We start from the raw sequence: 21,200 nt of genomic DNA, 5'->3' as shown, positions 1-21,200 counted from the left end.
CACTTGCACCCTGTATGTTCCTGGAAAAAGAGAGAAAAGATTTACCATTTGATTATGCCAAAATCAAATGTATAAATTGGCCCCAACACAAACCCCATGGCAGTAGTTTGTGGCAGAGGCTGGCTGAGTATGCTCAGGCAGCAATCGGCGCTCCTGCTGGTTTGATTGAGTGAGAGCACTTAGCTTCACATTCAAAATTAATGAATTTTTTAAAAGCCTTTAAAAGCCATTCAAAACTTTGTGTGTGTGGCCTCTGGTAGCTTGAACTGTTTTGTAAGTTGCAGGCTTGCAGCTAGCTGATGAAATTGGTCTTGGTTATGGAATAATAGATGTAGACCCTAATAGATGTAGGCTGGGCACACAGCAAAGAGAACAGGCTGCTTCACCTTTGTGCATAAAAATCTAGCTGAAATTCACTCTTCTGCACAGAAAATATCTTTTATATGCCTGTTGTCTTTGTCCATGGAGTTTTCTTGGCAGGGATACTGGAGTGGCTTGCCGGTTACTGCTCCAGATGGATCACGTTGGGTCAGAACTCTCCACTATGACCTGTTCATCTTGGGTGGCCCTGCACGGCATAGTTCATAGCTTCTCTGAGTTATTCACGCCCCTTCACCATGGCAAGGCAGTGATCCATGAAGGGGGCACAGTATTTAATGCTGGGGAAATCTTGCCCACTCTTTCACCTGGCCACCCTGTGAGATGTATTGGTCTTTAATGTGTTGAAAGACAATTTGTTTAGAATGTGTAGTCTTATGTGCACTGTGGCTAATCTTCTGGTTCTAGTGTTTTGTGACTGGTTTGCATATTAAACCATAGTCTAAAACAAACTATGGTTTTATGGGAATAAGGAGCATGATGGTGCATACTGTTCAGAAGCTCCCACAGAGCTCCTTCCCTGCTGTTACTGCTGCAAAGCCATGAATGAAACAGGTCAGAGTCTGCTTTTTTGTGTCGCCTGAACCCAGGCTCATGGTTTGTTTCTCTTCAAACAAACCATAAGTAGTAACCAAGGTTTGTTCTTCACTTACTGACAGTTGTTTGTTTGGGAGAAACAAACCATGAGCCCAGGTTTGGACGATGTGTTGAGCCATATTGTGACTTGTTTCATTCATGGTGTGGCAGCAGCTGGAGTGGGAGAGTAGCGCCATGGGAACTTCTGAGCATCATGTACCAGCATGCTGCTCATTCACATTAAAATTATGGTTCATTTTAAGGTTGCCTCTTGTGCAGGTGTTTGTGGCTGGAGATCTTTAGTAAATGATACATGCTAGTATCAGGGCTGTCCAATTTCCCCACCCCTTGTGATTTTTTAACTTCTGCATGACAGCCAGTAAACCAGCAGGTGAAACATTTTACCTGAAGGGACTGAGCTTTTACTAGCTGAATTTTCACCTACCTGCAGCTGCTAAAGCAGGGATGGGGAGTCCCCACAACAGCTGGAGGGCTCCAAGCTCCCACCCCCGTGTTAAAAGCTCAGGAGCTCTGCCAGAAAAAACACACACAGAGGTGAGCATTAGTTGGCACACTCCATCACCTTGTTCTCGTAAAAGCAGCAGGACAGCAGGCTGTTTCTTATAGGCTTGTCTGTTGAATGAAATCTGGTGCCTCCCGGTATTTTTTGTACTTCTACAGTGCTAATGGCGTTCACCTTTTGTTCAGCTTGCGCATATACATGTGTTATGCATGGAGCTTATGCCTTTCTGAGACTCTGGCTCACTCCTACGCTTCAGTGTTTGACAGATGCAAATATGTACACTTTCTTTTACATTACGCAAACCATGAATGAAGCAGCAAGCAAGTGGCATGAGCGAATACCTAGGTGGCTCTGGGGATGCTGCATGCGCTGCATGCTGAGGAATTTTGGGTACCTTTTCATAATAACATAACCTATTTTTGCATTTTCAAAGCAGCATTCAGACCTTAACACCATAGGCTGTGATTGGAGCAGGAGGTACATTTCAAGGCACACTGTTCATTGTAGGTACACATTTGGTAAATGTACACTAGGCATTATTTATATATAGTCTTAAAGTGCAGATAGGAAGTATGCAGACACTTTGCCACATGTGAGGCTTGGGACTCAAAAAGATTCTCCCTTAATGATTGTTGTTGTAATGTCATTTATTGATTTATATACTGCTTATATTCCAAAATGGCTTCTAAGTGGTTTACAGCTATAAACTCAATACATAATTAAAATGCACAATAGCAAAGCCATTGGGGGTATGAAAGCTTCCTCAGTTAAAATATAGAATAAAACAAACAACTGAAAAGCAAACAATTTAAAAAGAGTTAAAACAATAAAGTCAGGAGCTTGCTGCAGCTCCCCTTCCATGTTATTGTTAAACTGTGGCTGGGAAAATGCCAGGCCAGGCCCGTGTCCCTTGAAGGTCATGGCACTGCAGGGAGGAGAAGAGGCTGTGCTGTGAATGACACAGCCTATCTTAAGCAACTTAGCCTTGTGGACAGACACCCAGAGAGCTAAACAAGGGGGGTCAGGTTGCAGTTTGGTTGCTCCCTTCTCCCCTCAAGGCTTCCTAGGCACAAATAAAGCTGGTGATGTCATAGTCAGCACCCTGGCCGGATCTTTTTCCGCAAGGTGCAGGCCTGGGTACAAGGTGGGAGAGGCCACAGCCAGTCTGGGGTCCTTGCCATGATGATGATATCAAAGGAAATCTTGGTGAAGGGAGTGTTCTCCCTGACACTAGTACTCTCTGCATTAGGCCCTTTTAAAATTCCTGTCAGCTTAGAAAATGTCAGCTGCTTCCTTTTTTAGATGAAAAAACCATGTTCCCCAAAATGTGGAAGGGTGGAGGAAATGAATATCCGCATCCTGTGCACGAATGTGTGAAATATACAGCAAATGTTCCAACTGTTCTTATTTATCAAGAGCAATCTCTGTTTTCAAGTCCCTGGTAAATCGTTGTCACTATTTTGACTGTTTCAGGAGACTGAGGGATGTTCCCCCCCCCTTAAGAATTGAATAAAGGGGTTTGTGACTAACAGGTTTATTATGGCACCAGCCTTCATGGATCGGAGCCCACGTTTGACAGCTGTATAAAATATCTACGGGTATAGACGGGGGGGTGGGAGAGGTGTCTTGTGAACAGCACAATCAGCGGGGTAATAAAATACAAAAAGTACAATATATGTAAAGCTTAAGTTATGCAAAGTGACCACATTCACAACAGCTGTGACTGGTGGTAATTCCATCATCATAGCCGAAGAATAAAAATGTAGTCCATGTACGTTGGCCTGCTTTCCATTCTGTAGGGTTCAGCTCTCCTCAGGTCACTGAAGGTTAAGCTCTGGCTACATACAAACTCTACATTTAAAGCACATTACTTTCTCCAAAGAATCCTGCCCATGTACGTGGGGCTGCCCTGGAAGACGACTCAGAAACTTGAGTTGGTCCACAGTGCAGCAGCCAGATGCTGGCTGGGGTTCCTTCCAGATGCTGTGTTTTAAAACAGCTGCATTGGTTGCCGGTTCATTTCCAGGCCCGCTTCAAGGTGCTAATGTTGGTGTTGAAAGCCCAAAAATGACTCAGGCTCCAAATAATCTGATATTAACTGTTACAGCTTTTGTACCCATAGATCCTGGGGTTCGATTAAAAAACCCAAAGTGGTTCCAGAAAGTCTGGCATCTGCCCACTCCTACTCTAGGGGGAAGGAGTGCCATTGATGGGGTGCCACCACAGATAAGGCCCTTCCCCACATCACTACCCCATACGCTATGCTTGGTGATGGGATCATGAAGAGGGCTTCCTCTGCAGGCTGCAGCTAATAGAGAAGAGTTTTAAGTGTTTGGGACCAAAGTCATTCAGGGATTTGTAAGTGAGTGACAAAAACCTTGAACTGGTCCCAGTAGCATATTGGCAAACCAGTGCAGTTTGAACAGGACCACTCACAAAAGTGGCAGCCACCTTCCACGCTAGCTGCAGGTAGCCGTGCATGGAATGTGTTGCAGTCATCTAAATATGAGGTTACCAGAGCACAGGTAACTGTTGCTGAGCTATTCTAATCCAGGAATGCTGGAATGGTGCTGGAATGCTGACTGAGCATTGAGGGAGGAACAAAACTGGGGAGATGAGAAATGGAATGGCTGGAATGCCAAACAGGAAAATCTCCAAGCTGCACCATTTTGTTGTACTTGTTAACCCACAAAATGCCAGTGCGCTTATTTCTTTGCGCACCCAGCCTCCACAACTGTTTAGCAAATGTGTCCGGATGTGCTGCTGCTATTTTATAAATTCAACCAGACTTATTCTGAAACTTAATATTTCATTTCAACCTCTTTCAGTTTTCAAAACTATTTCTGGTTACGTACTACAGCATATAAAATCTTCTGGCTGTAGTCTCTGATTTTCTGTGGCTTCTCTTTACTGGATAACCTGGAATCTTTCTTTTTTCTTTGGTGTGCTATATAACGTTGCTCCATTTGGTGCTGCATTGTGGTTATTATTGTGGGAGGGGTTCTTTTGTCGAATTTGTGATGTTGCATAACCAGCAAGAAGAAAAGCGATCAAATGAAAATAAAATGAGAAACTATTTATAGTCAGTAAACTCTTACAATTGGGAAACTGTTGTGTTCAGTTTCTGAAGCTCATGCTCTGCTTCAAAAACCAGTACCAGGAAGTTGTTTTCAGGGTAAATGAGTCCAGCAAGTCAATGTGTAATGGGGGAGCACGGGGGGGGGGGGCTGTGAGAAGAGAGGTGTTAGTCGGTGCTCCTGCCTCCCTCTGTGAAAGACTGGGTAGTACAAAACAGGGCAAATGAGGGTTGCTTGGGTCTGACGCTGCGCCCATATTGATGTCTGTGTGGAATTGATGTGAGCAAGGAGTAGCACAGAGAGGAACTAATGGGGTCTAGACAAACATTGATCATTTGGCTTTATCCCCTTTCCAATTAGTCTGAAAGTGTTGCGTCTTCAGCCCCACTGAGCATTCTCTTGATGGTAGTTTCATCCAGCCCACATTTCTCTTGTGAACATATAAAAATGTCTTATGCAAATGGTTCCCTTAAAAGCTTTTCAGCCTGCACCGTTGCTTTCGCCTTCTCCAGTATACTAACTGCCCACAGTTAGGAAAAAACAATGACTGCGAAAAGGATTAGTTTTGCGGATGTTTTCTTTTTAACAAGTCCGTAGGGATTCCACTGTATGTTATGCTATCTCCTTCCACCCCCATTGCTCCTTAAGAATGCTTCTAGCATCAAGTCACTGGCCCAATAGCAACCCAACATGGAGATTTCTGAGACATTTACTGTTATCTTTAAAAGGCAGCAGCAACTGCAAATTTAGCTTCCCAGAAAAGAAAAATCACCCACAACCTAGCCTAACTAGAAGATCGGTGAGCATTACTGCCCCCGGCATTTCCTGGTTTCCTTTAGTTTGGAATGAACTTGAGTTGGGAATCCACTTGCTAGATTTGTGTGAGTGTGTGCCCCCCGTTTTTTGCAGTTCTTTTTATTTTTAATAAACCAAAATTGGCTCGGGCATCTGCTGTCATTGTGCAGATGACAGCTTCATTGAATAATAATTTGGGTGCATGGTAGTGGTGGGGGCAGATGGAGAAATAAACCAGGTCATGATGTGTACAGCAATTTAAAAATGCTACTTTGAACACAAAGGGTGGGAAGGGGGAACCAACTGCTGTGTTTTAAGCTGCTAATCTGCATATGCCTTGAGCCTAACGAGAAGGAAGCTGGCAGGCAGTGCCCCCACCCCCTGGTCTGGCTGTAGGTAAGGAGGCAAGCAGGTGGGGGCTGGCTGAGAGCAGACTGAGGTTGGTGGGGCAGTGCCCCATCTGCCCTAATAGAGCAGACACCACTGGGAATGCACTTGGATTTAGAGGCTTCATAAATGACCTCTTTTAAAAAGGGTCGCTTTCAGACCTCGGAGTGGATCCATTGTTAATGGACCAGTTATGAATTGGACCCAGGGGAGCCTATGCAGCCATTGGCTTTCCCCACCTCTGCTTATCCCCATTTCTAGCTTCAGAAATGCATGTTTTATATGAATTGCCTGCGTTCTTCCATGAAATATTTTTTTAAAAATGCATATCCATTTAAATTATAGTATTTTTTTCCTAGCTTTGCATCTCTCTCTATAAATGAGCATATGCAAAATGTATGCAAATCTGCCCCTCCTTTCTCTATTTTTTGTGATGCAGTTCCGCTCTTTTGGTGTTTGCAGAGCTGAAATTCCCTCTTCAGTGCAACTATTAAAGGTGCAGGAGTTCTGTCCTCTCTTTTTCTGGTGCTAGAAAGGCTCAGAAAGTATGTTTTTAGCTAGATCTTGGCCTATCTTATATCTTGCCAACATGACACTTTCAGATAGGGATCCCATGTGTCCAGGCTCTGGACTGATGTGAACTAACTATTCCTTCTTTTCTTTTTGAAAGTACAAATTCCTTTTCATTCCCTGTGAGGACTGCACAATCAGCTTATCAAAAGCTTGAAGCTGTCGCTGTCTGTCTGCACAAAAGTATCTGAAACGAGGAAGATATGTTTACCTCCCTGTGTGAAATGACGCAGTCAGCCCTCAGATTCTCATATCCCACAGAGTGAGGGCTTGTTTATATTTTCAAGTAGAATTTCCACCTTAAGTGTGCACCGTTTGATCCATTTCAAACTAATGTTCCTTTTCTTTATCTGCTAGTACCCAATTCACACTATTTTTTATTTTTTTACTGATGATAGGAACCATGTTGTGTGACTATGTGCAGCAGGCATATTGTTTCATGCAGACTGCCACTCGCTCCATGCAATTTCAACCCCCCACATCTAATTATGGCCTGCTTTGGTCCTGCAAATCTACAAGAATATTTATTTATATGAAGCTCCCAGAATGTCTTAGTAAGGCCACCTCCTGCCCTCAGGCTTATGAACCCAGTGCTGGACAAGGACCAGGGAGACCAGGGTTCAAATTCCCACTCAGCCATGAAGCCTAACTCACAGGGTTGTTGTGAAGATAAAATGGGGGGAGAATATGCACATCACCACCACCTCTCTTTAAAGCAAATACATCTAAGTGGATCCATTTTTGGAAGCAGCCTTTCACACACTTGCAACATGCTAAATATGTAACTGAGGGTACACATTAGATGTGTGTAAAAAATACATTTGAGGGTGGAAGCAGTCTATCCACATTACCTTGCCTTCAATAGTGCAAACAACAAAGATTCTTGAGGCATCTTAAAGACTATGGTAACTTTTGTAGGCTTCTTGTAGACCATTGTCCACTTCATCAGACGCAGGAATCTTTGCTGTTTTTGAAATGTTGAGAGAAAGAGAGAGTCATTTGAGGGAAAAGTAAGTTGGTTGGTAGGTAGGCTAGAGGGACAACCGAGGGAGAATGAGATGAAGGTGACACTTGAGTATACTTATAAGAGAGTTGATAGTGGTTAGATAAGCTAGAGTGGACACACTGGCCACATTTACACCATTCATTTAAAAGCACTAATATACTACTGCAAACATCCATGGTTCCCTCCCAAAGAACCCTATGAACTGTAATCTTTTAAGAGTGCTGAGTGATAAGGAACACCCCCCCACACACACTCCCACAATCCCCAGATTTCCATGGGAAGAAGGATTGATTGTTTAACCACTTTGGGATGACCCATAGCTCAGTGATCCATGCCTTGCACAGACAGATCACAGGTTCAGCATCTCCAGGGGGAGCTAGGAAAGAAACCTTGGAGAGCGACTGTTAGCCCATGCAAGCAATTCCAAGCTGGATTGACGAATGGTCTGATTCAGCACAAGGCATGACAACCAGAGATCCTCATTCAGGGGAGCTCACAGGTTGGGTATTGCCATTCTGTACTGCTTGTAAGCTTATAAACTTCTCATCTGGAGTCTGTCATTGCACAAGGCAAAATGCTGACCAAGGTGAACCAGCATGAAGTAGTCTGAGTCAGCATGGTGATCCTTCTGTAACAATCCTGAAGTGCTCCCATTTCTCGCTAAGTTTATGCATCTTATGCTGGAGTTAGAGTGTCCTGATTTGACCTTCTTTGCACTGCTTGAGCTGAGTGGCTGTGTTGGTAAAGCCTATCGCTGGAAAGAGGGCCAGGAGTGTCGGCAGAGTTCTGTGTGGTTCTGCTGGGCCCCCGAAGAAGTTGCACGAAGTACCCTCTATGGTGGGATCTTGGTCCGCTATGTTTGGTTCACCATTTCTGTTTGGAGGGATTGCTAGGAATGAATGGTTTAGTGGATATGAGGAGTACAATTGACTGAAAGTGGGGATTCAAGGTGTGGAAATTTTGAGCAGGAGACAGTGAGAGGAGGCATTATTTGTGAAGCTGGTAGCCTTATATTAGCTGCCATCTGATAGTTAGCCTCTAATCCACACGATGGCAAACTAAAGGCAAGGGGCTGTGTACAGCCCCCAGCCCCATTTTATGTGCTCCCCACCCCATGTCTTCTGAAACTGTTACTCTTCCACTCCATCACAGATGCAATCTTCCTATTCGTTTCCTTCTTATCTTTCCTGGATTGTTAAAGGGTCAGTATTTTATTTGATAAATGTACTTGCTTTCTCCCCTTGTTGCATACCTTGGAGCAAAGAAGGTTTCTCTTACCCCTTCCAGATGTCAAAGAACAAATATGTAGTCTTCTGTTCTATGTATCAAACCTTGTGGGGTTTACTTCTGCATAAATCTGCACAGGTCTGGGCATTTTAATTTGAGGTAGCCATTGTGAAAATTGAAAAGGGTGTTTTCTTGATTCTGGAGCAGATAATCCCAAACACCTTTGTCTCTGGCTCATGAGGGCTCCAACTGGTGACCCCTCCACCAAGGGAATGCAGCCCTTGCCCGCAACCTGCTTTAGCCCTTCTACCCATAAGTATTGTGTGTGTGCGCGCACACACGCACATTGCACACAAACACACCTTCCTGGTCTTTCCCACTTAACCTAAATTGAGCAGGAGTTTTGCTTTTTCTGTGTTGTTCTGTGCTGCACCTAGATCAAAACTCTTACTACACCCACCCACAAAATGGGGGAGCGTAGTCCTGCTCAGAGTAGTGGGCAGTGTAGTGTGTTTGCATGTGAATGTCACGCGGTGTACTGGCAGATTTTATCCATGGATGGGGAAGGGAGAGAGGGGATGTTGAACCTCACAACTTCAGACAGGAGGAAACAAGGACTGCCTTGTAGAACAGAGGAAAACTGCATCTGGTCCAGCATCCTGCTTTTAGCACTGGTTATCTGGATGTCTGTGGGAAGCTCTCGAGCAGGGCAGAACAAGGCAACAGCCTTTCCTTGTTACCTGTCCCTCGCCCCCCCCCCCCGCCACTTCCTCACTGGGGGTATGCTGCCTTTGAACGTGGAGGTTCTCTTCAGGTACCGTGGGAAACTCCTGTCGAGAGACGCCTCCCTCTGCAAGGGGCTTTCCTCAGGGCGCTCTTGGGGTGTAGCCGGGAAGCACCGGGGCAGTGCCGATGCCCACTAGACGGGACCCACGTCCCGATGCTGAGCCTTGGCTTTGCACCGCGTTGCCCTTTCGCCCGTCCCTGCCTCGATCCTTCCCACGAGGCCACCTCGCCATCTTCCAAGATGGGCAGAAACCCTCGCCTACCTCCAAGCCCTCCATGGCAACCGTGGATTGATGGGCGCTGTCGAGGGTGGCTCTGGGAGGGGTAAGCTCCCCACCCCGCCAGGCTTAGAGGGGAGGCAGCCCTTCTGCGGGGTGGGGGGCCACCCCCTCTCATTTCTCTCCCCCCCAGCTCCTCCCTCCAACCCCTCCCTCTGGCCCCTCCTTCCTCCCAGCCCCCCCCCCACCTCCCCGCCTGCGCTGTCATTGTCTCCGGCGGGCGGGCGGGCGGCGGGCGAGGCTCCGGGCTGGCTGGCAGCTCTGCCAGCGCAGGCGAGGCAAGGAGCGGAGAGAGGCCGGCGTCCGCTTCCCGCGGAGTGATGCTCCTTCTGCCCCAGCCGCCCCTGCGCTCCAAGCCCGGCCCCGCCGCATCGCGCTGACCGCCGGGGGGTGGGGTGGGGTGGAGGGCGCCCAGGGGGCGACGGAGGGGCGGACATGAAGAAGATCTGGGTGAAGAAGCGTCTCCAGGTAACGGGTCCGGGCGTGGGACGGGGGAGGGGAGGAACGGGGTGCCCAGGCGGGGTGCCCAGCAGGCATCATCAGGGCGTTGTGGGCGCCGGAGGGGAAAGTATGAACGCGCACCCCTCGCGGAGCCCCACCCGGCTTTCCCGGAGTAGGATTCCCCGCTGGTCTCGGGATGTGTGCCACCTTGTTGCCGGGGTGGGGTTGGCCACGCCAGGGTGGTGGTTGTAGATCGGTGGTCCTCTGCGCTCACCTTCCAAGCCCCTGGGCTCGAGGTGATGATGAGCAAGGTGCTGTCTGGGGCTTTTAAGAAATGCCCGGGAGGGGATGGGGGGCGATTAGAAGAGCCGTGCCTCTTCTTCCCCTAAGATGCCCGAGGCGATGGATCCTGGGGGTCGTGGCTCTTTTTACTCTCCATTCCCAAGCCCGGTGGCCACGGAGGCTGAGCGCCTCTGCGTCATGATCCGGCACTGCGCGTCAGCACCTGGCAGGAGCGCAGCTCCTCGTGGCCTGGACGTCACTCGGGGGCCTCCAAGCAGGGATGATCGAAAGGGGGGGGGGGAGGCTCCCCGGTTCAACTAATAGGGGGACGGGAATCATTCACAGCAGGCATAGCTAGGGCATGTCATCACCCCATCACTGCCAGTAATAACGTACCCCACCACTTTTCCACCCCACCCCACCCTACCCCTCCAGCGCTGATCTCCCAGCAGGGGCGAGACTGGGAAGCAAGGGCACCAGATGAAATAAGGAAGGGGGCGGGGGCGGGGGTTGTCATCCTTCCTGCTTGGTAGCTGTCCAGAAGCATCTGTCTGGGCATCCTTGGAAACAGGATGTTTTATCTTTGATCAGATGGCTCAAGGCTTTCCTCCTCTGTTTCTACAGAGGCCTGCGGCCTTGGCAGCCTGAGGGGAGATGAGCTTTCTAGACCTGAGGACAGGGATGCCAGTCTCTCACCTCTGCAGAGCAGAGAGCTGTTGCATCCCAAACCAGGCAGGCAGGAAACAGACTGACACACATGGTGGAGTGGGGAGCATACAGCCATCCAAAACATCTCTCCCTCTCCTCCTATATGCAGCTAAGAATGGAGAGCGGCAGAGAAAGAAGGACCCTGGCTGGTAAAGAAGGCTGGAGTCCGGTTAGGCCGTACACCCTAGTCAAGGCTATTGTATCCCCATTCATTGCCAAGGCAACAAATCCTCATTGCTAAGAAGGGATTTGCCTCCTGGCAGCCTCCAGCTGCAACACCATTCTTGCTTGGTACTTACCTCTTTGTCCAAATGCCATTTCCCCTTTTTCCTACCATCCTAGTGCAACTCATATTGAGCAGGATGTCCAGCAAGGTGGCCACCTTAAATTTTGGGCTGCTTGTGCTATTGGCCACGGAGCAGGGATGCACTTTGCCTGCCCAGATGCCTCTTTGCCCAACGTGCCACAGTAGGAAGCTGCTGGGTATGTGATCCTGGAGCCAGGGCTTGCCCATTGCCATGTGCCCGACAGGGGGGATGCCAGCCAGGTATCCATTACTGCCGTTTTATTGCATTTCCGTTTTCTTAATGGGGGAATTATCCACCAACAGCATAGCTAATCTATTCATACATCTTTCTGGCCTGGCACATGGGCTGCCCGCCAGCGCCAGTCTTGTTTGGGCAAGCTGGCTTGGCTGGAATACAAATCCACCTGGATCAGTTGCTGTTGGGAGCATTTGTTTCTTCTGGCTGGAGTTTATGCCTCTGATACCTCCCACCTCAATGATGTCCAGTACAAAACAGAAAAGGCCAAACTGGGTGGGGTGGGTGTGTACATCACCCTCTCTCTTGTGCCAGCACCCTGCATCACCACATCTCTTACTTATCACAGAATGATCCTGTCACCTCCATTTATTGCTGCACAAGGTGTTTCACCTCACTATTAGTATCGTGGAAATCTAGCTGGTAGAGCAAATTTTCTGGGAGATGGGACAGCAGGAAATCTGGGAGTGAGGGGTGGGCGACTTTGTGCATCAGATGCTGTGTGTGTGCGCGTGCACGTATCAACTTACACACACACACAAGTGCATCTGTTTCACTGGTCCTGAATTCAGAGAGCTGTCGTTCCCTGATGGATAGTATGATTGGCCTGTTCTTGGGCAACCTGTCACCTAGGAAGCCAGTTGTAGCTGGATGCATGTGCCAGGAATGATTTCCCACATGGATCCCATAAGTCTTGATAGCTGCTCAGAACCACATAGAAGAGCATGACGGAGACGAGAGAGTGAGCAGAGGGGAAAGCCATTGCCAGTGGCAGCACTTCAGCCTGTTACTGTTAGGTTGCTGCGCCAGCGTGTGCCTGCGCATTTGGGGCAACTGGACTGGATCTTCATCTGTGATGAAATGCACAAGATGTGCCTCTTCTGAGGGGACTCACCAAATGTTGCAGACTCCCAGCTGCCCAGGGCTCACCAGAGGGCGGCAAGATGAGAATTTAAACAGTGGAATGCTTATCTTTTTTTGGGGGGGGGGCAATTTCTCTGAGGATTTACTCCCAGGAAAGAGGCAGAAAGTCAGCCACTCAGGCTCCTGTCCTTCTGACTTTTCCTGACTTTCGGTGGAGCCAGCAGCACATGACCTTGGGTCACACCCACGCCATATGTTTAATGTTCATTGCTTCCTCCAGAGACTCCTGAAATCTGCAGTCTACCTCTCAGAGTGCTACAGTTCCCAGGACCCTGATCAAACTACAGTTCCCAGGAGCCATGCACACTAATTGTATGGTGTGGGTGTGACCATTGTGCTTGGCTCTGGTGGATCCCATGCCTTGCAAGGCTTGGTGTAGATGGTGCAGTAGGGGGCTGATACACTTTTTGCCCTGGTGGCAAATTCAGAAGTAGGTGGAATGCCTTTCCCCTGAAGCCTTTCCCCTGGCCTCCTGCTGGGGTTCTGGTCTCTGTGGTGATTGATGACTATATCCCGTGAGCACTGCCCCGTCACCATATTTCCACTATCTCCCCCTCTCCCAGTCGAAGGTAATGCTTTTTCCTTTTCTTTTTCCTTTGCAGAAAGGTGGCCACTCGCGGCGTTTTGGGCGCTTCACGCATGGTGCGTTGTATTACTTCTGCCCTTTCCTGCCAGAGGCTTTCCTGATATGTTGGGGGCTGGTGGGGGGGGAGAATAGGCAAATAGAAAAAGACTCTAGCTGGGGTTGCGGGGGGTATGACTAGCCTATTCCAGGTGTGGGGAACCTTTGGCCCTACAGATGTGCTGAAGTACAGCTCCCGTTATCAATGGCCTAGGGCTGATGGGAGTTGTAATTCAGCTGCATCTGGTGGGCCAAAGATTCCCTACGCCTGTCCATAGCAACCTCCTCCTGCACCCACTTTGGGAGGTAGATTGCGGGGGTGCGATGAGCTTAGCTGATAGAAGTTAGAGCTCAGTTTGTAGACCTTGGGAGCTGTACATATTCTACAAAGGCAAAGGTTTCTGTTCCGTTAACAAGTGACATTTTACATGTATAGTTTCTTCTACAAGGTTGCAATGATGGGAGAAACTACACCTTCGCAAAGTTGACCTGTCTCAGATCTCTACAAGGGATAGAAGCCCTGCCCTTTTTAGAATAAGGAGGCAACATTGCCAAAAGGGGGGATCCAAAGGGAAGCTGTGCACTATGATACGGTGGCGTGTTGTGTGTGTTTTATATAAAGAAGGACCAAAAGACAGATATTTCAGACAGGTTGAATTGCTTTGTGCAGAATCACATTTATGACATTTATGACATTTGGATTACCCTGTCTCAGCTGAATCCTATCTCTTGCTCACACACACAGCCTCTTGGCCCCTCCCTTTATGTTTGAGCAAACAAGCTTGCTACTTAAAGCATTGTTTCCTATTTTGTCCAAACCAGGAAACAATGGTTACCAGCTTTGGAACAAGTCAGGATATTAAACCATAGTTTGAAGTTGGTTTAATCGCCTGCACTGTTCTGAAGCTGGAAACTTGATGCCACCCATTGGTAATATATTTAGGACAGGCAAGATGATGTCCATATAGAATTCCCTAGGATGGTACATAGTGCTGGTCCATAGCTTAGGTGGCTTTAAGATGCATTCCATAAATTCAGAGAGGGTAGGCCTATCTGTTGCCATTAACTATAATAACTAAATATAAAATGTGCTTGTTCAGAGGCAATGTATCTTTTATTACCAGATGCTAGGGACAAAATACAGAGGTTGGCCCTCAAGTTAATGTCCTGATTGTGAGTTTGCTGGGGGTGGGTGGTGGAAGGGGGTGGGATTTGTGGTTAGCTACCATTTGGGAACCATAAATGCTGGAGTAGGTGGATCTTGATCTGATCCTGCAAGTTAAGCTCTATATAGTCACATAATAGGGGGCTTTTGTTGCCGCCCAGCAAGGTTTCCTTTCATCAGTTGGCACTTCAGTTGCTGTGACATAGGTGGAGGCTGCAGCTTGGGGGAAAGGGAATGAGAGGGTTGTGGCTTGGGGAAGTGGAGAAGATATTACTGGTGCTCGGCGTTTTGAACACGGGTCTTGAAACATGTGGGGATTATTAGAGAAATGGCTGTTGCAACCCCACCCACCCCAGCCCAAGTTTTTAATTTAGTTTCCTGCTAGATTTCACTCCCCAGGCAGGTCCTTATGAGTTTCAATGGCAGAGCGGCACCTTCTACCATTTAGGTTATGTCCGTATGCCTTGCCTTCTTGTCCACTTGCATTCTCCCAAATTTCAATGGGTTTCATGGGCCAGAGGCTATAAATCCCCTCTTCCATCACATGTTGGAATATTTGAGGGCCTGGGCTGATTTGGGCGGTAACGCTTTGTTGACGTGTGTCTCTCTTTCTTGCTGCCCCTATGGAAGCGAAGTTTTCCGCTCCTGCAGAAAGCAAAGTTACGGTAGGAAATTGTGCTGCCTCATGCTTTTCTCTTCCCAAGCTGCATCTCATCCCACACCCCCTCCCAGCCTACCCTCCTGGCTCTCTCCATGCCTCGTCTTCATCCTGCTGCTGCTGCTGCTCTCTTCCTTTGCGGGGCTCATCCTATTCTAGCAGAATTTGGTGGGCATCCTTTTGCTTCTCTGTATGACTGGCCTGATCATCTTCCCTTCCCACGCTGCCACCAGCCCTTCCCTGCGCTACTAGTACATGGCAGAAGGTTCTCTCTGTCTCTCCACGCGAATCTTGCTATTATGGGCTGACTCGATTTCCCATGGAGATGGACATGCAACGCTGTACATGGATCCCCTCCTGCCCCCAACATTCTCTCTTTTTAACCGAAAGCAGACTTTGAGGAGGTACAGTTGTGGGAGCAGCTTGACACATTCCCTTCCAGCTATTATTCTGCTAAAATAAAAATAAAATAAATCTCACACACGCACCAGCACTTCAAGTCCTCTCCCCAAAAGGAGCAGGGCTCTCAAAGGCCCAAATTTTTTTGTTTGACTTCCGTTCACCTGGCATGGCTGTGTTGTTGGCCTTTCTTCAACCTGCCAGTCGATTTGCTGCCACACTGATCTGTCAAGCGTCACTCACGACTCTCCCTGTGGTTTTCTTAGCTGTGGGGTAAAGGCTCCTACGGAGAGCTGCAGCTGCCAGAAAAATGAGCTTCTCTCTCTCTCTCTCTCTATCTCTCTCTCTCTCTGCCCCTCTCTCCCTCTCTCCCTCTCTCCCTTTCCTTTCCTTTTTTTATGGAGGAGCCACCATGCCCAAGAGGGGCAGACTCCTGGGCTCTCAGTATTTGACTCCAAAGACTTACTAATTTATGTATATTTTTATCCAGTCCTTCTTTGGGGATGTGCAATCCAGGCTGTACTTGGGAGCAATCTGTCATGCTTCCATGGAATCTCTCTGAGGTTGCTGTTGAACCAAGGGGGCAGAATGATAACCTACATGTCAATATGTAGTGGCATGTAACTTTTTCAGATATATATATATTTAAAAAGCAATTTCAGGAGGCTGTAATTGGGCGTAAAGGAATGGTGGCTTGGGAAGGCTTAAGGTATTCCCCACCAGCGTGTTTTCCCACTCAGATTAGTTCCCATTAAACTACTCTTTCCACCTGCAGGGAAGAAGATACAGCCCCCCTCCCGTATCTTTCTCCCTGTGGAGAGGAAAGCAGCAGGGGGAGGGGAAAGGCAATTATAAGCAGAAAAATGGCTGCCGGGGAAAAGCATCTCTTTCCCACCCACAGGTCTTCTGATCCAGATTGCAGCCTGACTTTCATTTTTTTAAAAGAGAAAATATGTCTATAATATGAAGTTTTGCCATGAAAGCCCATTTTCCCTTGCAAAGTGTGGCTTCTGAGGCAGTAATTTGCATCTAGGGAAATGCAAGAAGAAAGGGAGAGGTCACCCCCCCCCCCATTCCACTTGCCTCTTCCAATGTTCAGGGCCCTTGTTTACCTAGCAGGCAAAGTTCTGGAATTCCACAGAGGTAGAATCACAGAGATACAAATCACCTCCTCCCTTGGGCTCTTTTCAAGGGAGAAGGAATGGGCCTTCCAGGCTCCCTTACTTGCAGCTTTGGTATTTGTTTTCCTCTAGGCACTATGGCTGCCCTGAGTATCTAGATCCTGAGAGGGTGGCAAATTATTGTGAGTTGAAACCTGCACTGCAAGGATGCCACTGGTTGTGCAGGGCCCTGGATAGACTGCATATGTTCCTGCACATGACTGAGTCAACACAGTTTGCCATTTGATGCCTTTCCCTGAATATGGTAGACTCCAGGTCATTGCTGTTGGGCATATTGCAAATCAGGGAAGCCCTGAAAGAAAATGGAAACTCCACAAAGAGAATGCTTCTTAGAATCAGATTAATTTCATTGTATTTAGTGATCAGCCATCATGTCTTTCATTACATTCAGAGCATTCAAAATGATCCGTGATAAGCCTTAGCCCAAAATAAAACCATACTAATGTATAAAATGACCTAGAATGCCACAAATACAACCCTAAAACAAATATTGTTCAATGCTTTTCCAATGCTACAACAATATAACTGTGAGCATAACAGAGCCCTGCTCCAGGATATTCTAAAGCTGAGCATTGACGGTGGTTTAAGAGCATCTCTGCTGCAGCAGCACATCTGACACCATTTTGTATGTTTTTCCTCTGTGCCCCCCATACTTTAGTACACACTTATGAAAAAAGAATCACCAAAAATATAGACAATTATTTCCAATAATGAGTAATTATTTTATGCAATTCAATTTTTATATTGTACCTTCTTTTCATAACACCAATAAAGGAATCAATCCGGCCACCCCTTTACTGAGAGCTGAATTTTCAAGATCTTACTTGGGACTTCTGAGTCGCGCAGGATCTGTTTGTGACTCTGCCATACAGTTTTGATGGATGGGTACAAGCACCCAAGGCGAAGGTGTGGACTGACCTGTTGATCAAGGTCCTCCCCTCACCTTGTCCTTTCTCTTGCTTCAGACTCGGAGACGGGAGAAGATGATGCCAGCAGCACACAGGTGACCCAACGCAGCCAGCTCCAGGATGAGACCACCTATAGCTCCCCGACAGGTGAGGAGAAGAAGGCAGGTGAATGGAGAGGTTTGGCAAGCATTCTGAGCAGAATGGGCATGGAACTATATTTCAAACCAAAGATGTTGCTGCTGGTGCCCCAGCAATTCTGCCCCCAAATCCCCTCACAATCCTGAGACTGTAGCCTCCCTGCTGCCTGGCCCTTTCTGAGGCAAGAGTGGTATGTCACATATACCATGCCAACACAAATAGCCCCCCCCCCCCGATTTGTTCACCATGAATCCTATGAGCAGGGGCGTCTTCTGTCCCTGAGTGTCCAGCTTTTTTGGATCATTGGCCAAAGAGTTTAACTCTCCTTCAGGGTTCCTTTTCGCAGGCAGCTACCATTGGAGCATGAGAATTACTGCTCCCCGGAGACATAGCCAACCTGACGTCACCTTTTCCTGGAAGAAGGGGACATTAACCGACGCAGAACATTAATTTAATAAAGAGGGCAACTTTATATCAGAAGAGGACTCAGCAAAGCATAAAGGCCATTAGATTCCACAGAAATAAAACTGAAAAATCGCAGGCTTTAACTATAGCCTCCTCATACTAGGTTCATTCAGTACCCAGTCACTTCAGACGGTGTTCATGCACCTTCCACAGAATGACTAGGCAAATGGGGCAGGGGGAGATAGAGCCCTTGGTTGATCATGCATCCCACTTAGCAAATTGTGCTTAATGGGGGCTGTATTCTGAATTGCGCAACACTTGGAATCTTTAATGAGCAGGGTTTAAGTGTCGATGGGCATATATATATATATATATATATATATATATATATATATATATATATTGTTCTGCATAACATTATACTGTATAAAAAAGCCAGTCACACTCCCGGGTGACAAAGAAACAGAACTCAGGATGGAGCTGTGCACATGTTTATGCAGATAGGAGCAAGCTGGATTCTCAGAAGTCAGCAGTGTGGGGAGTCAGGTTTATTTCCCTGAGAGCACCCACCTAAGCAGGTGAATAGTTTCCATTCATTCTTTTGAGTAAATGTATGAGATTATTCCCCATGCACTTTTCACTGTTAGCAACCTTCTTTGGCTTTCCAACCTCAGTTTTTCATTGGGCAACTTTTAGCCACCTGTTTGCCTTTCCACAATCTCCTTTAGTTTAAATCGTTCTTTCCTCTCGAAGAGTCTCTTTAAAAAAAATGCAGTCCTATTCTCTCACATTCTTTTTACTGAACCAAAAAACAGGTCCCAGTTTTCCATCACAAAAGAGGTTTCCCATTGTTTTAATCATCCCGGTACCTCTTTTCAGGCGGTTCCGGGGACAACAACACAAGGCTTCAGCTCCCATTTTCAGTTTCATTTATCCCCAATGAAGTTGTCTTCAGTGCCTGGCACAGAGCACTGCGGTTCTGGCCTTCCATCTCTGCTCTTCTTTCAGTAGGTAGTCTTGGGTAAGCTAGTCTCTAAAAAGTTGGGGGAACAATGATCTACCTTGCAAAGCAGGATAAACAAGTCAATGATTGCAATGCACTGTGCATGTTAAAAGAGCTACATGAATATTCATTTATATCATTGCAATAAGAAATTGTCCGTCTCTCCTTCCTTCACTGCAAATGCCTGACCTTGTGCGTTGCATAATTGTGTTTCCCTTCACTCTGGCCGCATCATCTTGGTGGCTGAGTTGAGTTATTAAGTGACCAACCTGGCCTTGTCTTCTTTTCCTTCTTCGCCCCTCTTCTTTGTCCTTTCCAGCTGAGAGAAAAATGCTTATTCTTAGCCCTCAAGAACACGGCCTGACGCTAACCCATGATATATGCAGTGGCACTGCACGCTCCAAGAAACTGATACTTTACAGCCTCCTAAATTAAACAATATCGATAGAATCTCGGGTTACCAGGCCCCGATCTGATGCAAGGGAGATGGGGGGCTTCCCAGCCCCCTCAATCAGTCCATGTCTGTCTTTCCTTGCAGGGGAGTCGGACACGCTGGTGGATGCCTCCATGAAGACCACGCCGACCTCAGTGCCAGGCCTGTCCCAGACAGATGAGCACTCCAACTGGTCAGGGAGCCAGACCACGGTGTTGGAGAAGGACCCAGAGGCTGGCCCCACGGTGAGGGGACCCTACCTGCACCCCAGCATTCCAAGGCAAGCACCTGCCGAGGCCCGGCACCTGGGGGTGGAGCCGCTGGTGCGGGCATCACGGGCGGAGCTGATTGGCGTGGCCCCGGGGTCCGAGGACAGCCTGTCTCTGGGGAGCGACCCCTACGGCAGTGCCTTCAGCCTGTACCGGGGCCGTGCCCTCTCCTTGCACGTGTAAGTAGCCATGGGGCCGTGGAGTGGGGTGCAAGGGCCATTATGCTGGGACCATCTCTTCCCCCCTACTCTCCAGTCATAATCCCTCGCTGAACCCTCAACCTCTTAAGTCATTGATTCCGAGGCACCACCGAAACTTTCCCGAGCCCCATCATCACAGTCCCGATCCCTGATGTCATGGCACCCTCCATCCACAGCCCCCACTGCACTCTCTATACCCTCTGAAGCCACCCACACTATACTGCCATTGTCTCTCCTACTGCTTCCTCTGCTGCAGTATCTTCCCCTTCCCCATCACCTCCTGCCTTCGCTCTCCTAAAATGTTGCTATGAGGACAATGGGCTGCATAGGTAGGTATCCGCTGCTGTCCCAGGCTTCCCACTCCCCAATCAGCATAGAGAGCAGAGTCTCCATAGCTCCTCCCCTCCCCAGAGTTTGCTGTTTTCCTTTGGCCTGGAGCTGACCCTGTTTTGCATGAAGCCAATGGCATCAGTACTGGGCCCTCCAACACCAAACTCTGAGAGATGCCCATTTAATTGGGGCATCAATTGTGGCACTTAAAAAAACAACAATGCAAGCACAGTGGGCTGCACTCACTCTTCTGACACATGGCAATATTATTTAAACTGTTATTAAAATAATGCCTATATCACCTTTCATTTCAAAAGGAATACCAGTCGTGGTATGGGCTAGCGAAGAAATTGCCATGACCAAGCGAGTCATTTAAGCCCTCCGAATCCTGGATAACCCAAATCCAAATTTATAACTTATGGGTGCAACTGAGCTAATATTAAGCACTTCTGAGTTCCATTTACTTCAAGGGAAGATTAAGCACCTGCTTAAAATGAATCCTTTTGAGATTAGTGGGACATAAAAGTGCTCTACTGAGGCTTGATTGCGCTTTATGTAAATTAGCCAAACCGAGACAGGACCATTGGATGGGAAATTGCCGTTTCATCTGAATGTTTGATTTCACCCACACACAGAGGAGACCTACTTAGTGTAGGTAAAGGTGGAGACAGTCACGGGAGGTTGTGATTGTCATATAGACAGGGGCCTATATTGTTCCCACCAAGGCCTAGATTAATGGGGAGAAATAGCAGGGTTTCGATGCCACCATCCACGTTTGGGGATTTTAGTTTAGAAAAGTAAAGTAAAGGGAGTGCATCATCCAGGAATATATAATTATGTATGGTGTAGAGTAAATGGATACAAAGATTTTTTTTCTCTAGCTGGCTACTGTGGAGACAGAATGCTGGACTAGATAGGCCATTGGTCTGGCCCAGCTGGGGTCTTCATACGTTCTTATATCCACCTATTCCTGAGGTCAGTGCATCTGA

General features: G+C 47.6%; 1 protein-coding gene across 6 annotated transcripts in view; it reads left to right on the top strand.

The window, feature by feature from the left end:
• SPEG (striated muscle enriched protein kinase) overlaps nucleotides 1-21,200 on the top strand; it is a 109,221-nt gene that overhangs the window by 23,852 nt on the left and 64,169 nt on the right. For 2 of the 6 annotated variants that reach the window (XM_081839085.1, XM_081839089.1), the window contains exons 2-3: nucleotides 17,491-17,580; nucleotides 19,518-19,692. In XM_081839085.1, the coding sequence (XP_081695211.1) occupies nucleotides 17,491-17,580; nucleotides 19,518-19,692 (265 nt within the window). Of the gene's footprint in view, nucleotides 1-9,880; nucleotides 10,072-13,102; nucleotides 13,143-13,173; nucleotides 14,953-17,490; nucleotides 17,581-19,517; nucleotides 19,861-21,200 lie in introns of those variants that run through there. The other 4 variants (XM_081839087.1, XM_081839088.1, XM_081839086.1 and 1 more) reach the window with 4 other exon arrangements.

Source organism: Podarcis erhardii (assembly GCF_964252035.2).
Source record: "Podarcis erhardii genome assembly, chromosome: 1".
Classification (NCBI taxonomy): domain Eukaryota; kingdom Metazoa; phylum Chordata; class Lepidosauria; order Squamata; family Lacertidae; genus Podarcis; species Podarcis erhardii.
This window is presented reverse-complemented; position numbering and strand designations above follow the sequence as displayed.